The 20,469-nt window shown below is 34.6% G+C and overlaps 1 protein-coding gene across 1 annotated transcript in view; it reads right to left on the bottom strand.

Moving 5' to 3' along the window:
- The window catches only part of LOC150077095 (uncharacterized), a 282,019-nt gene extending 270,965 nt beyond the window's left edge, over positions 1-11,054 (bottom strand). The window contains exon 1 of the mRNA XM_090386247.1: positions 9,957-11,054. Coding sequence (XP_090242373.1) covers positions 9,957-10,892 — 936 coding nt within the window. The 5' untranslated portion in view covers positions 10,893-11,054. The remainder of the gene's footprint in view (positions 1-9,956) is intronic.
- Positions 11,055-20,469: the final 9,415 nt, after the last annotated feature.

Raw genomic sequence — 20,469 nt, 5'->3', positions numbered from 1 at the left:
TGACAGAAGCATTTAATTTAAGTGGCGAAAATATGAAAAATTCAAGGAAGGGTATTTCGAGAAGGAGAAATCCACAGCAGATTCAGATGATAACAATTAAGATAAGATCTTGCACCAGTCCGCAAATTAAAAGAGAACCCCTCATATGTTGGCAATCACTGATTAGATGGACGGTTTCTAGATAGTTCAGGAGTTGCCGATTAATGGATCTCACCATTACTTTACAAAGAATTGAAATGAATGCAATAGGATGATAATTGGATGGGAGGGTTTTTTCACCCTTTTTTAAGGTCATATCCAGCCAGATCTTAAAAAGATCTGGCTGGATATAGCCATATTCCAAGCAGAAGGAAAAACACCAGTGGAATAAGAAAGTGTAAAATGGCAACACAGAACAGAAGTAAGCACAGTGGCACAGGTTTTGAGAAAAAGTGGGGAAATACTATCAGGACCTGGAGCTTTCTTAGAATCAAGAATATTCAAAATTCTTCTAACCTTTTGATGGAAGCAGAGAGTAGAGTGTACTGGGAATGGTAGTCTGTGGTTTACCAAGATCATAAATACAAGGGTCAGAAGAAAGATAAGATGCCAGTAAGCCAGCTTTATCTTTAGCTGAGATGGCAATAGAACTATCAGGTTTTAAATGAGGTAGGAGGGCAGATGGTCAAAAGTTTCAACTCATATCTTTGGGATGCAACTTTGCACCCCAGGACACCAGAATTCTCAACTATCGATTCGAGAAGAAGCAAGTTTTCTACTCTTAGCCTATTCAAAATCTAGTTTGAACTGATTAATAATGCTTTACAGTTGTTGGGAGTTTTGTTGTACCCAGAAAATGAACCTGGAGAATTGGATGGAACCCAATTGCGATATGAAACATACTTATCTTGAATGGCCTTAGTTCATTTATTGGAAAATAAAGGTTTTGATAAAAGACGAGATTTTTAAGTGCAAGGTGTATGATTGTATCTGCAATAAGGCCTCTAAGGTTGGGATTATTCATACCACAAATTTAAACATATACACCAACCGTTTATAACTGATTTAATAGTAAAATAAAATAAAATAAAATGATACAAAAGACTGTAAAATAATATTTACAAAAATATGATTATTTACAAAAAACTAATTTACAACAAAAATAAAATAAAATAAAATAAGTAAATAAGTTAAAATGCATTAAAATATAAATTTAAAATACTATTAAAGCTTTCAGAGGTGTCTGCCTCCTTCAGCAATAATGAAAATTTAAGCGACACATCCTTAAGTACCAGGTTCACGGCACACGTGGATGACCAGGCGCATACTCGGTATTCCTTTCACTTGTACCAGAACCGGAAGTGGTCTGGGGACGTGTAAAACTAAAATGTTTATCTCTAGCAAAAACCACCGCCTCAAAAAGGGGGTGAAGCCTAACTCCCCTGTCTCTGTTCATGCTATTGTTGCCAGAGGATCCAATCCACAGACTTTCCAGCCACTTGCGGTCCCAGAATCTATGCGCCCAGTCAAGGATGACAGCGTTGTCGGGGGAGATCTGGTGTTGTTTTTCCCAATAGTGCTCGGCAATGGCGGATTTATTGAGCTCTGCGGTCCGTATCGCTCTTGAATGTTCCCCCAGATGGTCCTTGAGACGCTGTCCTGTCTCCCCCACGTAACATTCCCCACAATCTGGGCATGTGATCTCATATACGACCCCACTACTAGAATCCCTAGTAATGGGGTCTTTGACCTGTGACACTACTGGGTGCAACCTCCGGCCCGGGAGCTACACACAGCGTGTCTGAAAATCGCGAAGCATCCTCGCAATGCGATCCGACAAGCCCGGAACATACACTGTGGTAAGCGGTACAGGCGGAACCACCCAATTGGGCTCTTCCTCTCTATTGTATTTATCAATGACCCTCTGGGGGTAACCGCACCTCATAAGATCCGTCATTATTTGCCTAATTTCCTTCTCCCCCTCCTCAGAGGTGCTGCAATGTGTCCTCACCCTACCCAAAAGTGCTCTGGCCACACTATTTTTATGTTGGGCAGTCTGTGCCATCCTATAATGTGTGTACTGGCCCCTACACATTGGTTTCCTATAAACCTTAGTTCTAAGTCTGGGGCCTTCCCTATATACCATAATGTCCAGAAATGGGAGAGTACCATCTATTTCTACCTCCGAGGTGAATTTTATAAAGGGGGAAAAACCATTGAGAAACGAGACCACATCTTCCTCTCTCCCCTTCTTTACAATAGTAAACATGTCATCAACATATCATTTCCACTCACACATAGGGACCAAAGGAGTATGGAATAAATTACACAAATTTTCAAGGATTTTGCAATGCATTACCAGCAAATTATTTCATATATAATATGAAATATATGCCATTCGTATATGATTTAGCCTGGAGTACATGGGTTGAAGGAGAGGGGAAGCAAACCAATATCATAACTAAACTCACTTCCTTGTATAATTTTTTTTTGATAATTATACATATACAAAATATACGAGGCCACGTTATGTCAAGGATCTGGGTATATTCTTACCACATGTACGCCATATCCAAAAATTTCATTACTTCATACAGCATATCCCACCCACTTTTTCTTACTATTGAATACACCACGAATTGTCAAAATAATAGAGCAAGTTTATCTGCGAAAAGATCTAAACCTCCCAAGGACTTCCTAATTCATTTCACAAATATACGTGGTCTCAATTCTAATCTCAACGATGTCCATTTCCACTTGCAGTCTTCCAAACCCCATGTACTTTTTCTGACTGAATCTCAGTTATCAGTTGATTCAACTACTGCTCATCTCAGATGTCCAAATTATTTGCTGTATGATTCCTTTCGCCTCAAAGGTGGTACTTGTGCATATGTCCGTTCTGATATTCCCTGTCAGAGACTTGGCAATTTGGAATCTCCTCTCTTTGATCTTCTCTGGCTTAAAATCTCTCTACCTCATTGTGTAAAATTCATCTGTTTTCTCTACCGTTCTCCCAACTCCACTAATCACTTGGAGCTCTTTGACTTCCTCTCTTTGCAACTTGACTTTCTCCAGTCCAACTTTCCTAACAGTGAGGTAATTTTCCTTGGTGATTTTAACGTTCACAACTCCAGCTGGCTTCCGTTTTCTAGTCACACCGACCCCGCAGGTCGAGATGCTGAGGCTTTTGCAATTACTAATGACCTAGCACAGATTGTTCATTTACCTACAAGAATATCGGACAATCCTAATCATACAGCCAATACGCTTGATCTTTTTCTCACAAACAACCCTTCTAAGTACAAGGTTGAAGTGAGAGGTCCTTTAGGCACTTCAGATCACAACTTGGTGATTGCCTCTTCTCCAATGGAACCTTTATCTCATGGCTATTTCCAACCTCGTATTGTTTGGCATTACAAGAATGCAAAATGGGATGACCTGCGAGACTTCTTTTCTTCTTTTCCTTGGTCTGATTACTGTTTCAAAACTTCTGATGTCAACGTTTGCTCAGATCGTGTCAGTGAAATTATTCTTGCAGGAATGGAATCCTTTATCCCACACTCCACTTTAAAATCTCGTCCTTTATCTAAACCTTGGTTTTCCAATAAATGTGCTAAGGCTGTCCAAGAGAAGAACGTTGCATATCGTAATTGGCTTGTTTCTAATTCTTCAGTTTCATTTTCTGCCTACACCAAAGCTCGCAACAATTGTAAAGCAGTTATTAATCAGTCCAAACTAGAGTTTCAACAGGCTAAGAGTAGAAAACTTGCTTCTTGCCCTAATGGTAGCCGAGCATTCTGGTCTCTTGCCAAAGCTATTGGCCGCAACTTTTGCCCATCTCTGCTCCCACCTCTGTCCAAACCAGATGGTTCTGTTGTGACTTCAGCCAAGGATAAAGCTGACCTGCTAGCATCCCATTTTTCTTTGAGCTCATGTATTAATGATCTTGGTAAAACACCTCCCACCATTCCTAACACGCTCCATTCAATGCCTCCTGTGGTCTTCCGTCAAAAGGATATCAGAAGGATTTTGATGAATCTTGATGCTAAGAAAGCTCCAGGTCCTGATGGTATTTCTCCACTTGTTCTCAAAACCTGTGCTCCTGAACTTACTCCTATTCTTTGCCGCCTTTTTTCACTTTCTTATTCCAAAGGTGTTTTTCCTTCTGCTTGGAAATTTGCTCATATCCAGCCAGTTCCAAAAAAGGGTGACAAATCCCTCCCATCCAATTATCGTCCCATTGCAATTACTTCTACTCTTTCTAAAGTAATGGAGAAATCAATTAACCGCCAACTCTTAAACTATCTAGAAACCTTCCGTCTGATCAACGATCGCCAGTATGGATTCCGTCAGTGTCGATCCACTGGTGATATTCTGGCTTATGTTACCCATTTATGGACTAATTCAATGGAAAGGTTCGGTGAAACACAAGTAGTTGCTCTTGACATCTCAAAGGCTTTTGATCGTGTTTGGCATAAAGGTCTTCTAAACAAGCTTCCATCTTATGGTTTGCCAACTGTTTTTAGTAATTGGTTATCCAGTTTTCTCTCTGATCGCTCACTGAGGGTGATGGTAGATGGCTCTCTGTCTTCTAACTTCTCCACTAATGCCGGTGTCCCCCAAGGTTCAGTTCTTTCCCCCACTCTTTTCCTCTTGTATATCAATGACCTTCTTCCATTGACTCGAAATCCTATCCATAGTTTTGCCGATGATAGCACATTGCATTCAACTTTCCATTTTGAGAAACCTTGTCCAGCTCAATCAGCTTCAAGTTCTCGAAAATCTGCTGCCAATTCCTTAAATGCCGATCTTCAGGTAATTCTCCAGTGGGGCAAAGACAACTTAGTTGATTTCAACCCTTTTAAAACTCAATCTTGTCTTATATCTCGCAAAAAGGATTCTTCTGCTCCTATGCTTATCTTTAGTAACACTCCGATTTCTAGGCAAAATGATGTATCTCTTTTGGGGATTACCCTGACTTCTAATCTCTCTCTTGGCACAAGCACATTACAAATATTGCTTCCTCTGCATCTAAAAAACTTGGTTTTCTCTTTCGCTCTCGGCGTTACTTTTCTCCCAAACAGCTGCTCACTCTGTATAAATCGCAAATCCGCCCTGCCATGGAATATTGTTCCCACATCTGGGGTGGTGCCCCCAAAACCTCTCTCAGGCTTCTTGATTCCATTCAGAAGAGGGCAGTTAGGTTAATTAATGATTCATCTCTAACAGAGTCTCTCCACTCGCTTTCTCATAGACGCACTGTTTCTGCTGCATGCCTCTTCTACAGATACTTCCATGGGCACTGTTCTTCTGAATTGGCTTCTATAATTCCCGCTCTCTCTTTCAAAACAGTCCGAACACGTGCCGCCACCAGCCAACATCCATTTACTGTCCAACTTCAAACCCACAGAACCAACTTTTCATCTTCCTCATTTATTCATTCAACTGCCGTTTTCTGGAACAACCTTCCTTCATACATATTTCCTGAAAATTACAATCTACAGAAGTTCAAGTCCAATATCAACAAATATCTTCTTTCGTCTTCTCAACCTCCAACCCAAGCACGGTACTAAGTACTATAGGTTATAATACCTCTCGTGTTTGGGGTTCTCATAAAAAAAAAAAAAAAAAAAAAATACAAATTACATGTGTACTGATTCTCCTGAAATTCTACAGAAACTTCCTGCCATCTATCAACCATGTTTAAAAAATAATATTAACTGTTTTTATATTTACAACAGTTTTGAAAATCTATGCAAGAGAATATATGTATACTTTCAACAAGATAAATAAGATCTTTATTGTAAAGTTCATTGGCATACGCAGGTACCACGATCCTACAATACCCTTCACAACATCATCTGGGATAATGTGGACTCACACAAGTCAAATTAAAGAAACTATCTGGAATCTGAATCCAATAGGTGATGAAACTTAAATAAATAATACATAAACACATAATACATATAAAAACATAAGGAATATTACCACAAAGGAAAAAATAATGAGTTTATGATTTTTTAATAATTTTTATGATTTTTCGTAACTTTTTTTTTTTTACAAAATTTTTATTGATTTTATTTTTTACAATAATTCTGCTCTAATCTTAGCTATAACGTCAAAACAGAAAAAGATTAATATTTAAAACATTTATGTACAGTTTCTTCATTAGTATTAGTAGTGGAAAATGATGGCAATAAAGCGACCTTATACAGTAACAGTAAAAAAAAAAAAAAAAAAAAAAACACTTCCCATATCCATATCACCTGCACATCAACTCTAAATAATTTGCCTAGTTATTCACTGAATTTATTAAATTACCCACTTCTGCAACATAGATGGAAGTTAGTGCCAACAATCAACTACCTGCTCTAAAGGAAAATTTTTCACATCTATCCTGCACACATCCTTCCTCATTTTGAATATATGTCTCCTCATGTTTATAGTCTGAGCAAGAGGAAGGATGCTAATCAACATTGAGCTTAACCACAATGCCAGTCTTCATATCATCTGCAAACTTGGACATTAAGCCCAGATATGCCTTCATCAATATCATTAAAAAATAAAAATGGGAAATTTTTACAAACTTACAAATTCTTGAAAAAATTCACTCAAGATTACATATGATCCAAAAACCTATTTGTGAAAGTTATTTATCCCCTTGTTAGTAAGGAGAACAAAATAAATTATGCTATTATAATCAAACAATAATATATTATCACTGAGAGTTTCTGAAATAATCATATACATTATGAGAAAATACAACAAACATTTTACACCACCTGCACCAATTATGAAAGAATATTTTGGATAAGATCAACAAAAATACATTTGCTTGTTTACTCTATTTTGTTGCCTTTGCAGCTAATAATTTGCAGGGTATGAAAATTTTTAAAATAAAATAAAATTAAATTAAATGCCATTAACAGCAGATCCAAACAACTTGTCAAGGCATTCACTGTCTCCCTCGCTAGTCCTGTGATTTTAACCTGTGAGTTTAACTTCTGTTCCCAGAAAATTAATGGAGGCACTGGTTAAAGAAGCACTGCAGGATCAACTAGACAAGACTTCAGTTATAGCTCGGACACAGCATGGTTTTGTTAAGGGGAAATCTTGCCTGACCAATTTGATTGGATATTATGATGCAGTCACAAAAGAACTGGATGCAGGGAATAACTTTGATATTATATACTTGGATCTTAGAAAGTCTTTTGATACTGTTGCACATGGAAGACTGCTGCACAAATTGGAGCAGTGTGGCATTGGAGGCAAATTGCTGCTATAGATAAAGGGGTGGTTGAGGGGGAGAAGACAGAGAGTGGTAATCAATGGACACTGCTCATCGTGGACTAATGTTATTAGTGGATTCCCTCAGGGTTCAGTATTGGGTCCATTATTGTTTTCTGTATTTATAAATGAATTGACGATGGTATATCAAGCTTAATGTCCAAGTTTGCAGATGATACGAAGGTTGGCAGGGTTGTCAAGGACACTGCTGACACTATGCTGCTGCAACAGGATCTGGAAAGGTTGAGCAGATGGGCAGAGAGATGGCAAATGAAGTTTAACATTGACAAATGTAAAGTACTACATATGGGAAACAGCAACCCCAGAGCAACGTATCAACTCTGTGGTACTACACTGACAGTGGTAGAGAATGAAAAGGACCTGGGGGTGGTTGTGCAGGCAGATATGAAGTTCTCTGAGCAGTGCAGGCAACTGAAAGAGTAGCTCATGGTGTACTGTCAATGATATATAGGAATTTTTCTAGCAGGGATAAGGAGGTGATTATTCCCTTGTATAAGGCAATGGTCAGACCACACCTAGAGTACTGTATACAGGCCTGGAGGCCTCATTTCAAGAAGGATGTATAGCTGCTGGAACGAGTACAGAGAAGGGCAACAAGAGTAGTGAATGGAACAAAGGGGTGCTCTTACGAAGAAAGGCTTAAGTTTTGCAAATTACAGTGTCTGGAGACTAGGCAACAGTGAGGTGATCTGGTAGAGGTGTATAAAGCCTTGAATGGTTTGAGCATGCTCAATGCTGATGGGATTCTCCCTCTTGCTCGGAATAATCACCTGAGAGGGCATAAATTCAAATTGAGGAAAGACAGATGTAGGACAGACGTGCGGAAATTTGCCTTTAGCCAGCGGGTGGTTGGTTGGTGGAACAGACTTCCATCCCTTGTCGTGGAAGTTGATAGCCTAAATAAGTTTAAGGCTCAGCTGGACAGGTATTTCGAACGAACAGAGGGGTGAAGTGGAAGTGGTTATTTATTTTTTTTTTTTTTTAATTTATTTTATTTTATTTTATTTTATTTCTTTTTTTTTTTTGGCTGATGCTGCATAACCTTGCTTTCTTGCATCAAATGCCTCTACTAATGCTAATGCTAGTCGCTTATGAAACTCTGATTAGTGCAAGCCAAATTTACTAAAATGTAATCAAACTAAATGCCAGCTAAACATAAATAAATGCACTGCTTCCCCATTTTTTAGGGAATTTATTTTTAATTAGCATTTAATTGTTTTATTAGGTTTAAGCTTTTTTGCTCACTAAATAAGTTTTCCTATGCAAGGGAAGTGATGAATATATATTGACAAGTTGATGGAATCTACTGCTATTTCAGAAGTGGCTTTTCTTTTTTTCATTTTATTTATTTAAAGAAAAAATTTTTGCAACCTTCAAATGATCTGTAAAGGAAACAAGGTAGTCTCAGAAAGCAAGTACAGTGCATTCCATTTATTTGGAGCAAATCTTATAAAGAACTGAACCAAATCGAGAAAATAGCCAGGGTTTTCTTTGCTTAATTGGGACAACATGCCATTTAACTGAGGCAGGAGATTGCAGCACTTGACATTACCCTACGATTGTCTCCGACCATACCATGTGGTCTGGTCAGATTTCTGAAGGTTACAATCATAAAACAATAAAAACAATTAGCAGTTTCCAGTTTATCGGGCTTTTCTGTTTAGTGCAATCTATTACAAACGGATAGTAAACTCGATCTTATTGAATTTGCAATAATATTGACAGCTGGAATTATGTGGGTTTTTACATTATTATGGTGAAACGTGTTTCCCCTTCCATGAAATCTTCAATCCTATAAAAACAAATTTTCAGAAACTTCTCTTTATTCCTATTTTTTAAGCTTCTTAACTTATTACTCCATACTTCACTTGCACGTATCAGTGTTAGTTGCAATTTGTGCATGCCGTGTTCTTTGTTATTTTTTAAATTTTAAACCCCCCCCCCTCCTAAAATGTCAGTGAACAGAAATATCAACTAGCTAGTATGTACATATTACAGTACATGTTAATTAAGCTATGCACATAACAGTAAATTTATTTATTTTTATTTCCCAATCTGTGGAAAATATTCTTCCAATTTTCACGTATCATTTAATTTTTTAATTGGTAAGGTAATAAAGTGTAAATTTGTGCTTAATATGTATATCTTTACTTTTATAGCCTGTGGATAACATTCCTCCTCTTTTCGCTTATTAGAATCACTGTTTAATAGAATTAAAATTCAATTCACAAAAGTGATCACAATGACCGGCACTTATTACATATCGTATAGTGAATGGTACTTTACTATGGTGAGTCCATAGTAACATGATTTGATCATACAGAGAAGCAATCATTACAACTGATACTGTATTTTTAACTTAGTCTTAGTAGGATGAAAAAATCCTATACTTTCACAAAAGACCTACTAACTCAACTCTGCATAAAGTGGTCTCTCAATAACCTACTCATCTCACTAAGGGGATTAAAATCTAGAACATTATAAATGTACAGCAACTGACAAGCACTGTCCTGCTACGGCAAACTCCTTGATAATAATAAACCTATTAAAATATTAATCATAACTTTAAAAAATTACAACTGCTGTAATCAAAAAGTGACAGTGGTGAACTTCCACCCACACTTTCTCTTTATACATGCATAAAAACAGATACACACAAAAATAAATACCTTTTCATCTTTTCCAATGGAAGAATTATATTCAGAGAAACCTAGGTATTCATTAAATTTTATTGTTGAATCATTTTCACTGTGCTCCACTTCTGCAACACTTGGTATGTGGCTGTTCTGAGTAACTAAAGCATTACTCTTACTGACTGAATGATCAGTTGTAGCATTTGCAATATCTCCATGATCTGGAACATCTTCAAGTTCATCTCTGCCACAAGTATTACTTGAAAATTCCCTTTCTTTATATATTTTTACCTTTTTTAAATCAAGCTTCTTAGGATATTTAGAATTCTTTTTTTTTCCATTGTCTTGAGATGACTTAACTGTGCCAAAGGCCTTAAATTTAGAGTGTTTCACCACAATGACATTATTTTTGCGTTTCTTGGCAAATAATGCTGATTTAGAAACACTTTTTGTTCTTTTTTTTTTGTCACTACAGTAATCAGAAGAAATTAAATTTAAATCTGAACTATCTTTTTCACAACTATCATCATTCTCAGTTTTAAAAACATCCACAAGTGATGGTATTAAATCTTCTGGAAGACTATCAATAACTTCAGTTACCACACTCTTTAAAAATGTATTGGTGTTTTTTTTAACTGTGCTTGCATCTTTTGCAGTTTCTGAGGGTGCTAGATGCATGTTAAACCGTGGAAGTGTTAATTTTTTCTTTTTTCTTCCATGTTCCTTTATCCATCTTTCTAGCCTCATTTGTTCTTTTCTATTTCGAGGACAGTTTACAAGTCTGTTGAGGAGTTCTTTATTACAAGCACTTACAGGAATAGTAGATTTCTCCAAAATCTGTGAAAGTTTCTTTAATTTCTCATTAGATTCTGTAGCCTGTTCCTCAAAATTAATGACATCCAACTGTGATAACAATTTGTCACTGGCAGTGCTACTCACCATATAATTTTGCTCAACTGGAGTAGTGGCCATATTGACTTTCTTGTGGGATGCAATTTTATTATCATCTTCACTATCTGACGAAAGGAAAAAAACATGATTTGTAGACTTCTGACTGGACAATAAAGGAATTTTAGTGCCATTTTCACATTGTGAAACAGGATTATTTGGATTGTTTTTTTGGTCAATTCTTTCGTTAAGTAAAATATTTTCTCCATTTGACACAGAAAAACTATTGTTTTGTGATTTTTCAAGTCTGTTTTCTTTATCTGATACTATTATAATTTCATTATTGGAAATAGGAAGTTCATTACATTTTTTATCCTTTTCAGACATAGAAACCATAGATAAGGTTGAAGTGTTCTCTTTTTTGGATTTTGGTAATATATTATATGATGGGTAATATTTTCTCTGTTTTTTGGAAGTTGATGACTTGCAAAGTTCTAATTTTTTTTCTTTTTCATCTTTTTCTTTATCTTTCAAGGATATATTGCATTTTGCTTCAATAATTTTTGATTTAGAGGAACTGTCTGAATGCCTCTCAAGCATTATTTCAGAACTACTGTGTATTATTTGAGTTTCCTGAACATGGGATAAATTTTCTGTAGGTCTGGATTTATGATTAAATTCTATTTCATTGTTATCCATGTTTGTTACATTTTTCTGATAATTTTTTGGACAATTACTTAAATACCTATTATCAGTTACTACTTTAGAACTTTCTGGACACTGGGATATGTTTGGTTTTGGGAAATCATCACATGTCCAGTTTTGGTTATTTTTGTTATCACCTTTCCTGAAATATGGATCTTGGATATAAGATGAAGAGTGAGAAAACTGATAGTAGTTGTTCAGTGATTGTGGGAAAGCATTATAATGCTCAAACCTTTGATGCTGATAATAGTCATTTTGCAAACAATACTGTGACTGCCAATTTCTGTATCCTCTTCCATGATTTTGCCATCGATTTCTTGAAAAATGTGATGGAGAAAATTCTGAAGGGTAGAGAGGGGATGGAAATAAAGGGATAAAAGTAGAACTAATGTGAGTAGGCAAACTAGACTCTCTGGAGAAGTCATGCCACTCATTATTCTCATGTAACCTTGATGTTCTGCCATCTTGTCTTTTGATATTCAAAGAGTTCTTTGTGCTACTTTTCTGAATTTCTTCTTCATGACTTCTGGAGAAGTCATGCCACTCATTATTCTCATGGAACCTTGATGTTCTTCCATCTTGTCTTTTAATATTCAAAGAGTTCTTTGTGCAACTTTTCTGAATTTCTTCTTTATCATTACTTAGAGGAAATTTTAATGCTCTACAATCTTGTTGTTTGTTATCTGTATTTCTCTTTGTGTGACCTTTCTGAATTTCTTCTTTATCATTACTTAGAGGAAATTTTAATGCTCTACAATCTTGTTGTTTGTTATCTGTATTTCTCTTTGTGTGACTTTTCTGAATTTCTTCTTTATCATTACTTAGAGGAAATTTTAATGCTCTACAATCTTGTTGTTTGTTATCTGTATTTCTCTTTGTGTGACTTTTCTGAATTTCTTCCTTATCATTACTTAAAGGAAATTTTAATGCTCTACAATCTTGTTGTTTGTTATCTGTATTTCTCTTTGTGTGACTTTTCTGAATTTCTTCTTTATCATTACTTAGAGGAAATTTTAATGCTCTACAATCTTGTTGTTTGTTATCTGTATTTCTCTTTGTGTGACTTTTCTGAATTTCTTCTTTATCATTACTTAAAGGAAATTTTAATGCTCTACAATCTTGTTGTTTGTTATCTGTATTTCTCTTTGTGTGACTTTTCTGAATTTCTTCTTTATCATTACTTAAAGGAAATTTTAATGCTCTACAATCTTGTTGTTTGTTATCTGTATTTCTCTTTGTGTGACTTTTCTGAATTTCTTCTTTATCATTACTTAGAGGAAATTTTAATGCTCTACAATCTTGTTTGTTATTTGTATTTATCTTTGTGTGACTTTTCTGAATTTCTTCCTTGTCATAATTTTCACTGAATCTTGATGTTCTACTATCTTTTCTTGTTTTAGCTGAGTTGCTCTTCGTACAACTTTTCTGGATTTCATCTTTTTTGGTATTCCTAATATATAAAGAAGAAACTAACATTAATTGAAGTACAGTCAAATAACTGCATTTTATAATAAATTACACACATAAGTCAATCCCTCCTTCCAAAAAGTTTTAGAATCAACATTTGAGAAGAATTTGTAACCTGAACATATATCAAAATGCAAGTGTCTCTTGTGTATGTAGGATAGTGCCAGATCTCACTCACAGATATTTACAGTACATTTGAAAGGAAAGATCAATAGAAGACATCCCTAATCAATTTTGAATTTGAATATTAGTAAAGATCAGAGCAAGGTGAAAATATCAAAGAAACAACAGCTTTGGTGGTATATGTGTGGTTATGTTCACAATAACCTATCTAGTGTAACAAGAAATATATATATATATATTATTTAAGATATTAGTTGTAGTGGTAAGTTCTATGTCTATATTACCATGTCAGAAATACTACTGGGATGACCTTATTAACCTTTGTATTTTCAACAACTACATATTTAATGGCAGTAACTTATATAGGCAACAACAGGCATAGCTATGGGAGCATGTAGCTCTTGTTTAGTTGTGAATCTATACCTTCACCATTTTGAAAATAACTTTATGCACAATATTATTCTATACAGATATATAGATGATTTGATTGTTATTAACAAGCCAGATTTTCTCACTGAAGCAATTAAGTACTATCCGCCAGAATTAATATTAGAATGTACTAATACAAACAGTTCCAAATTAGCTACCTTCCTAGACTTAGACATAAGTATAGTTAATAATACTGTACACACCAAGCTGTATGACAAACATAAAGAATTTCATTTTAATTCTATAGACCTTACCAACTGGAACTCTAACATCTCTAAACGGATACATAGAAATATCATAGTCACACAAGGTATCAGAAGAATATGCATATGTAACAAGATAGATTACATTATAGATACGCTTATAGATTTCAGATCTAAGTTAATAAAAAATGGATTCCCACACTATATAATTGCACGATATCTACATAAGGCCATTTTGATAGCTAATAACAAAGGGCACTATAACCTAAACCCACATCGTATTATGGATAAAGTCTTAAACCTGCACTGATACAACATAGATTTTGTAGGTTTTTTCGTGGAAGTTACTTTGGCATAGGTAGACTTTGTTGAAGATGTATATATGTACATAGTAGGCACTACCTATGGAGTAAGTTTTATATAGCTTACACGCATTGAAAACGTTGTACCTATATTTACTCTATGGGTAGGAACTTATTCTATTAACCTCTACAGCTACTTCGAGAGATATCTATTTGTTGGCATTTCTATATGTTTTTTAAGCAGCATATACAAAACTGCAGAGGGCGCTGCATATATTAGAATTAATTATAGCGATTTAGTGGTATTAACTACTTTTCCTAGGGGGGGGGGGCTTCGGTCAGTAAACATATATTCAACATGTGCCGATTCATTCGGTCTTTCATACTTTTGCTTTACGGTGGTAAGCAGTTTTCTTATATATATATTTTTAGCTTGATTGCCATAACCAAGATCCCTTACTATAAGGGACAGGAATTTACGCTCCTGGTTATATCCGAAGTTAATTTATGATTTAACTTTTTCTATTCTTTTTAACTTTTGCTGTAAGATCCCTATTTTTCATTCCTCATGAACTATTAGAGTAATTCGAGGGGGATTGAGGTACTATATCTATACTTTGACCTTTTCTGTTCGCCTTGGTTAGCTTATGCTTCTACTGTTACTTGGCAATTGCTGATTCTACCGTGATTATATATTATATACTACATACGTATAAGTCTAACTATAGATGGATCTCTTTCTATAATTTAAAATTTGGCTATCCGTCGGGCTAACAGTCATCTTGCCAGCTTACTACTAAATTGGGATATATCAACTTAAATATCTTATCATAATGGATGGTTACTTCCTTTGGATGGTTGTTATACATCTTTAATGTTATTTTATTCTACCTGGTTATCTTATACTACCTGACTATCATTTGGACACAGTTATGCTGGACGATGACTACAGAAACAGATAGCTCGTTAATTATGGTTGATACATTTAAAGGGTTAGCCCTGGAAAAATTCCCTTTCAATGTATCTAATTGCCTATAATTAACATTTTAATTTTTCTTTTAATGTTATTGATATGTAAGGTTTTCCTTACTTTATTTGGCATATATATATTTTTTTCCAGTTTGCATTGGGCACTTGCATAAGGCGTTGGGTTGCTTGAGAAGCTATAACTTACTAGCTTTCGAATTATATATTATAGCCGGCTTAACTTTGTCTATTATTGCACTATTAGAACTTACCACTACAACTAATATCTTAAATAATATACAGACGGATGTAATGTTTAATCTTGTAAGATGGCATTAATCAGATCTGTGACGATTAATATATATATATATATATATATATATATATTAAATTTGATATATTTATTATAATTGAGCTATTAACTATTCATTTATGCATTTTACATACTTGGGATATATATATATATTAGCATAATGAAATAGATGAGAGAAAAAAAATCCTCTGCATTGGCGGTTCGATTGGGGGATCAGGTGGCGTCTGATCCTTTGATCGGTTTGCCTTTGCGACGATTTGTCTAGTGATTGAAATGCAGTGATTCCCTGACCATTATTGGCCTTGGGGTGCTCTATTGATATGCGGCATAATGGTCAGTCTATTTTTGTTATTTTGGTTTTATTTTATTTTACTGTAGTTAGTTTAGTCTCAATTAGTGATATTTCACGTAATTCGGAACTGGTACCTTACAAGAGAGGTGCCGCTAAATTCTTATATAATTGGCTCTAAAATTTTAAAATTGATTTATTATTTTGAATTGGATTTTCTAAATTTATTTGGAGATTTTCTGCTACAATTTTTCGGTCTTACCCTTTCTTTTCCCTCCCTGTTGATTTATTATGTTTAATTTATTATTTTTCGCTCAACAGTTTTGCCATTTTTGCCATGCAAAATTTTGATTTAATATTTAATATCAGTTATATATATATTTTTTTTTTTTTTTTGGTAACTCCAAGCATAAAAGGTTTTTACAACCTACAGTCCTTTTGAACTGAGTATGGATTAAAAAGACAAAAGTCACTTATTGACATCGGATTTGTACTTCTTAATTATCAATGAGTACATACATCACTATATATGGAAGCATTAAAAGTTTATTAACCACAGGTTAAAAGAGAGAGAGAGAGAGAGAGAGAGAGAGAGAGAGAGAGAGAGAGAGAGAGAGAGAGAGAGAAGTTTAATATGCTGGTAAAATTAAGTAAGAGATGATAATTAAAGTTTAAAGGGGGGTTAGTGGATATTTCTAATGCCACCTTGCCTCCTTCTCTTCTTGTGTACTATTGGCAAAAAAAAGAAAAAAGAAGAAACTATTAAATAACTATAAATTAATAAAAATATCTCATAATTTACAAACTTAGGGCTAGTGCGAAAATGAAGTAAGTGCATCCTATGAAAATACAATTCATAAAGCACAAAGCTAGCTGGCCTGGTATCGTGCTATAAAGTACAATCCTGACTGATATGAGATTTGCAAACTAACTTATTTTATGGTCTTCAGGAGCAAATATTATTGTTGTACTTGGCATGGGTAAACCAATCCTGGGGTCTGGTTGAAGGAGAGTATTCCAGGCTTGGAGTTGAATTGGCAGTGAGTGAGCAGGAAGTGGGATGGGTGACATCCAAACCTTGTTCTCACACTAGCCCTAAGTTTTTCTGATATCCACATCACTACATCTAGCTGATCTTTTTTCACACTGGTCTCTCAGCTCGGCACAGACATTTCTACAGGTTTCTAGGTTTCTATAGACAGCTGTATGTTTTTATAGACAGTTCGTCAACACCTCTTGTTCCTTCAAGCTCTTGATCTTCTGCACAGCTCCATACCCCAAAAACCTCACCCTAGATCACAACTTTGAGTAAACTTTAATTTTCAATACATGGGAGATAGTTTCCTCTTCTACTCAGCAGAGAGTTGCATAGAAGACAGAATAGATGAGCACTCTAGGAAACAGAATTTTCATACATATGTCATGTATCCACAGAATCTATTTCAGTTCACAATTTCCTTGTTTTTGGTTGTTTTACAGATCCAAAACTCAAATAAGAAGTTGCCTATTAATATGTATTTATGCTTATCTTAAAGTAGAGCAGAGCTGAACATACATTAAAGTAAATATACTGGTATAGTTATATATGTGTATATAATTATCTAGTTAACGTAAATTATCCTAGGTAATTTATGTTAACTACAATTAAAATTCACATAGAATGTGAGTTTTAGTTTCTTCTGATATTGAATATTTCCCTATGTAACCTACATTAGAACAAATTAAGCAGTAACCTTGTTTGAACTATTCATTGTAGAGAGGTGGTGGTGGTGGAAGGGAGGGGGAAGTATCCTACTGATGATTTATCAAACATTTGCTTGTAGATTTAGAGAAGTCATAAAGCATAAGACAATCGTGAGACTACACCAGGAAAAGGCACTGTCCCTCTGAAAAGCGTCCAAAGATGGGTAACAGGCCTGCTGAGATTGGCAAAGGGTGCTCATATGAGGAAAGACTATGAATATGTGGGCTATGGAGCTTGGTACAGTAGACTCTCAGAATAACGGCACCTTCGGGAATTCGTGATGCCATTATTTCGATTTTTCAGTTATCTCTAAAGTTTTATTTTAAATATATTTAATGCAAAAATAATGAGGCTAAAAAAGAAATAGAGAGATTAAGAAGGCAATTTTATTAACTGCACATAAAAAACATAAACATGTTGATGATCCAATATTATACTCTGCCATTAATACACCATTAATACGCCTGTTCTATTTTCTATTTTTATATCAAGTTTGTCACTAAGCTTTAATGTTCTTAATTATTCTTCTTTTCTTCTCTGTATGAGGTTTATTAACATTAGGAGCCATGGTGAGGGTTTTTAGTTTAAAATAAATGTAAAACAGCCAGTGTGTAATCCGTGATATCAGTACAGAATTCACTTTAAAAATGATGAACTTAAACAAATATAGTAATCACATGACTTGCCATTTTCTTTTTTTGGCACCAATCTCAATGTGTCATTTTTTCGAGAGTCTACTACACCTTAGAGGAAATCTGACTGAAGTTTTCTGGAAGGCTCCGAGTGATGATAGTAAAATGAATGATAATATTTTCATGGTTATGATTATACTACAACCAGCAGCATATATTCAAATTATAGGGGAAAGAGATTGGATGGTAGGAATATTCATTTTAGGAAGGAAGTTGCTAATTACTGGAGTAAGTCATATCATGTGAGGCTGACAACGTAGGATAATTCAAAGATTAGTTAGACTGGCACCTACATAAGGAGGGCAACAGTTTTTTAGTGCAACAAGTAGTGCAAATGCCTAGTCTTCATGCACAATATGGTATATTAATATAAGTAAATATAAAAGTTTCAGATTTTGGAATAGTAAATTTACATACAAATTTGATTTTACTTCAACTTTAAGAAATTATATAGTACATTTGATACTGATTAGTGGAATCCTTAATACTTACACTTGTTTAGCTTCTTGTAAATTTTTTTGATGCCTTTTACCATCCAAATGTATAACATAATTTTTAAGTGAACCTATACTAACTTGGCATAAGCTGCACATATGATGTACTATTCTAAAAAAAAAGAGTAAATATCCATAATTATATTAAAATATTTAAATAACCTAATTACAAAAAAATTATAAATACTAACATTATTATATTTAAATTAATACATGATAATTTAATGTACACTCAAACTCCTTTAGTACAATAACCTTGGAAATACGGTCTGTGCCAGATCATGGCGTTGTTTCTTGGTAACACTCTGTTACCAAGAAACAACAAAGAAAATAAAAAACCAACAAAACATCAATGTGTAGAGATTTTATCAAATTTATACAGCAGTGACAGAAACTGAGTCATTTAAAGAAGATGCAACACATTTTTTTTTTTTTTTTTTTTTATTTCATGAAGAATGTAGGTTGACTAAGTGACAAGCACAATTTACCATCCAGTGGGGTGCACTCAACATTTTCAAACACAGAAACTGTGCTGGAAAAAAAAAAAAATAATAACACTTCCAATTAGAGATGCCAAGGGTACTATATATCTATTTACAATGCGCAAGTCCAAAGACCATATATATTATCTTTTTTTCGCTTATGAAAATAAAAAGTGAGGAAGCAAAGCTATTCTTAGTCTGAGCTTGTATTATTAAATATCTAATATAAAATTAGGAAAACATTAGTAACTGTGAGCTAGGAGTTTATTTACTTATTTATTATATTTTTTTTTTGTTGGGGGTGTTTGTTTATAGGCTTTACAGCGCAAGACCATAATGTGCTTGGGGGGGACAACACATTAGGATATGTTATGGATGGAGGAAGGATCTTTTGAATTTGAATAATTTTTCTTTCAGAAACCTGGGCATATTATAATTTGAACTTAATATTTCATTATGCAATACTGAAGATGGAATCAAAGCAGTTGATACATTATTCTTACCTGGCACCGTTTCTGTGAGATGGCTCAATAATCAATTTCAATAAAATCAAAATAACATTATATATAAAAATAATATATATCTGATTCACTTGATTATGAAATATTGAAATGACTTTATCAATAGTAGTGAAATATTAGCTAACACGAGGTGCAGGGATGGAACATATGGTTGCACCAAGCACCCAAGCATCATGGCTAAATCTGCCTCTGAGAAGACTTGATATCCTTATCAATGTAGTTTTTAAAAAATTCAAAGATTTTAGTCATGAAAAAATTACAGAAAAGATGTGATTTTTTCATTAAAGACCATTCTGTTTCAGACAAATAGAACAATAGCTTTGAAGCAAATTGTAACCGATGAAATGTGGTTGCATTTATATGATCCAAAAACCAAACGGAGTTGAAACCAAAAAAATTCTGAACACAACAATCTACAAACAAATAAAGGCCACTGTGTTCTTTCTGGGAGTGTGAAAGAGTAATACCACTTGGCTATTTTAAACATGTTTAATAAATACAGCACAGTTTAGTTAATATTATTAGTTAAACTAAAGGCATATTTAAAGAAAATCATATATAGGAAACTTTCAACTAGAATTTTGTTCTTCAGGACAATGCTCCCAAAAACAAAGTGCCCATGACAATGTTCAAAATGCAGAAACAGGTTATCAAATAACATGACATCCATCTTATTCCCTAGATCTGTCCCCTTGATGCCTCCATAGCCAGGTGGGCAGGAGCAGCAGTGCATAGCACACAAATATATTTTAGGATTAGACCGGGGTTCGAGCCCGTGACCACCAAATACAGAGGATGCGGAAAGGTCAGGGAATGATCATCGCATATCCCCGGAACAATATGGCCTTAGTTGCTAATGCTCCTAAAAACCAAATAACAACAACAAATCTGTCCCCCCCCCCAAATTATCATTTATTACCACAACTTAAAA

This window comes from Mastigoproctus giganteus, chromosome 12 (assembly GCF_048544385.1).
Source record: "Mastigoproctus giganteus isolate SK-2022 chromosome 12, ASM4854438v1, whole genome shotgun sequence".
NCBI classification, from domain to species: Eukaryota; Metazoa; Arthropoda; class Arachnida; order Uropygi; family Thelyphonidae; genus Mastigoproctus; species Mastigoproctus giganteus.
The sequence above is the reverse complement of the archived record's forward strand: the minus strand, read 5'-3'. Positions and strand labels throughout refer to the sequence as shown.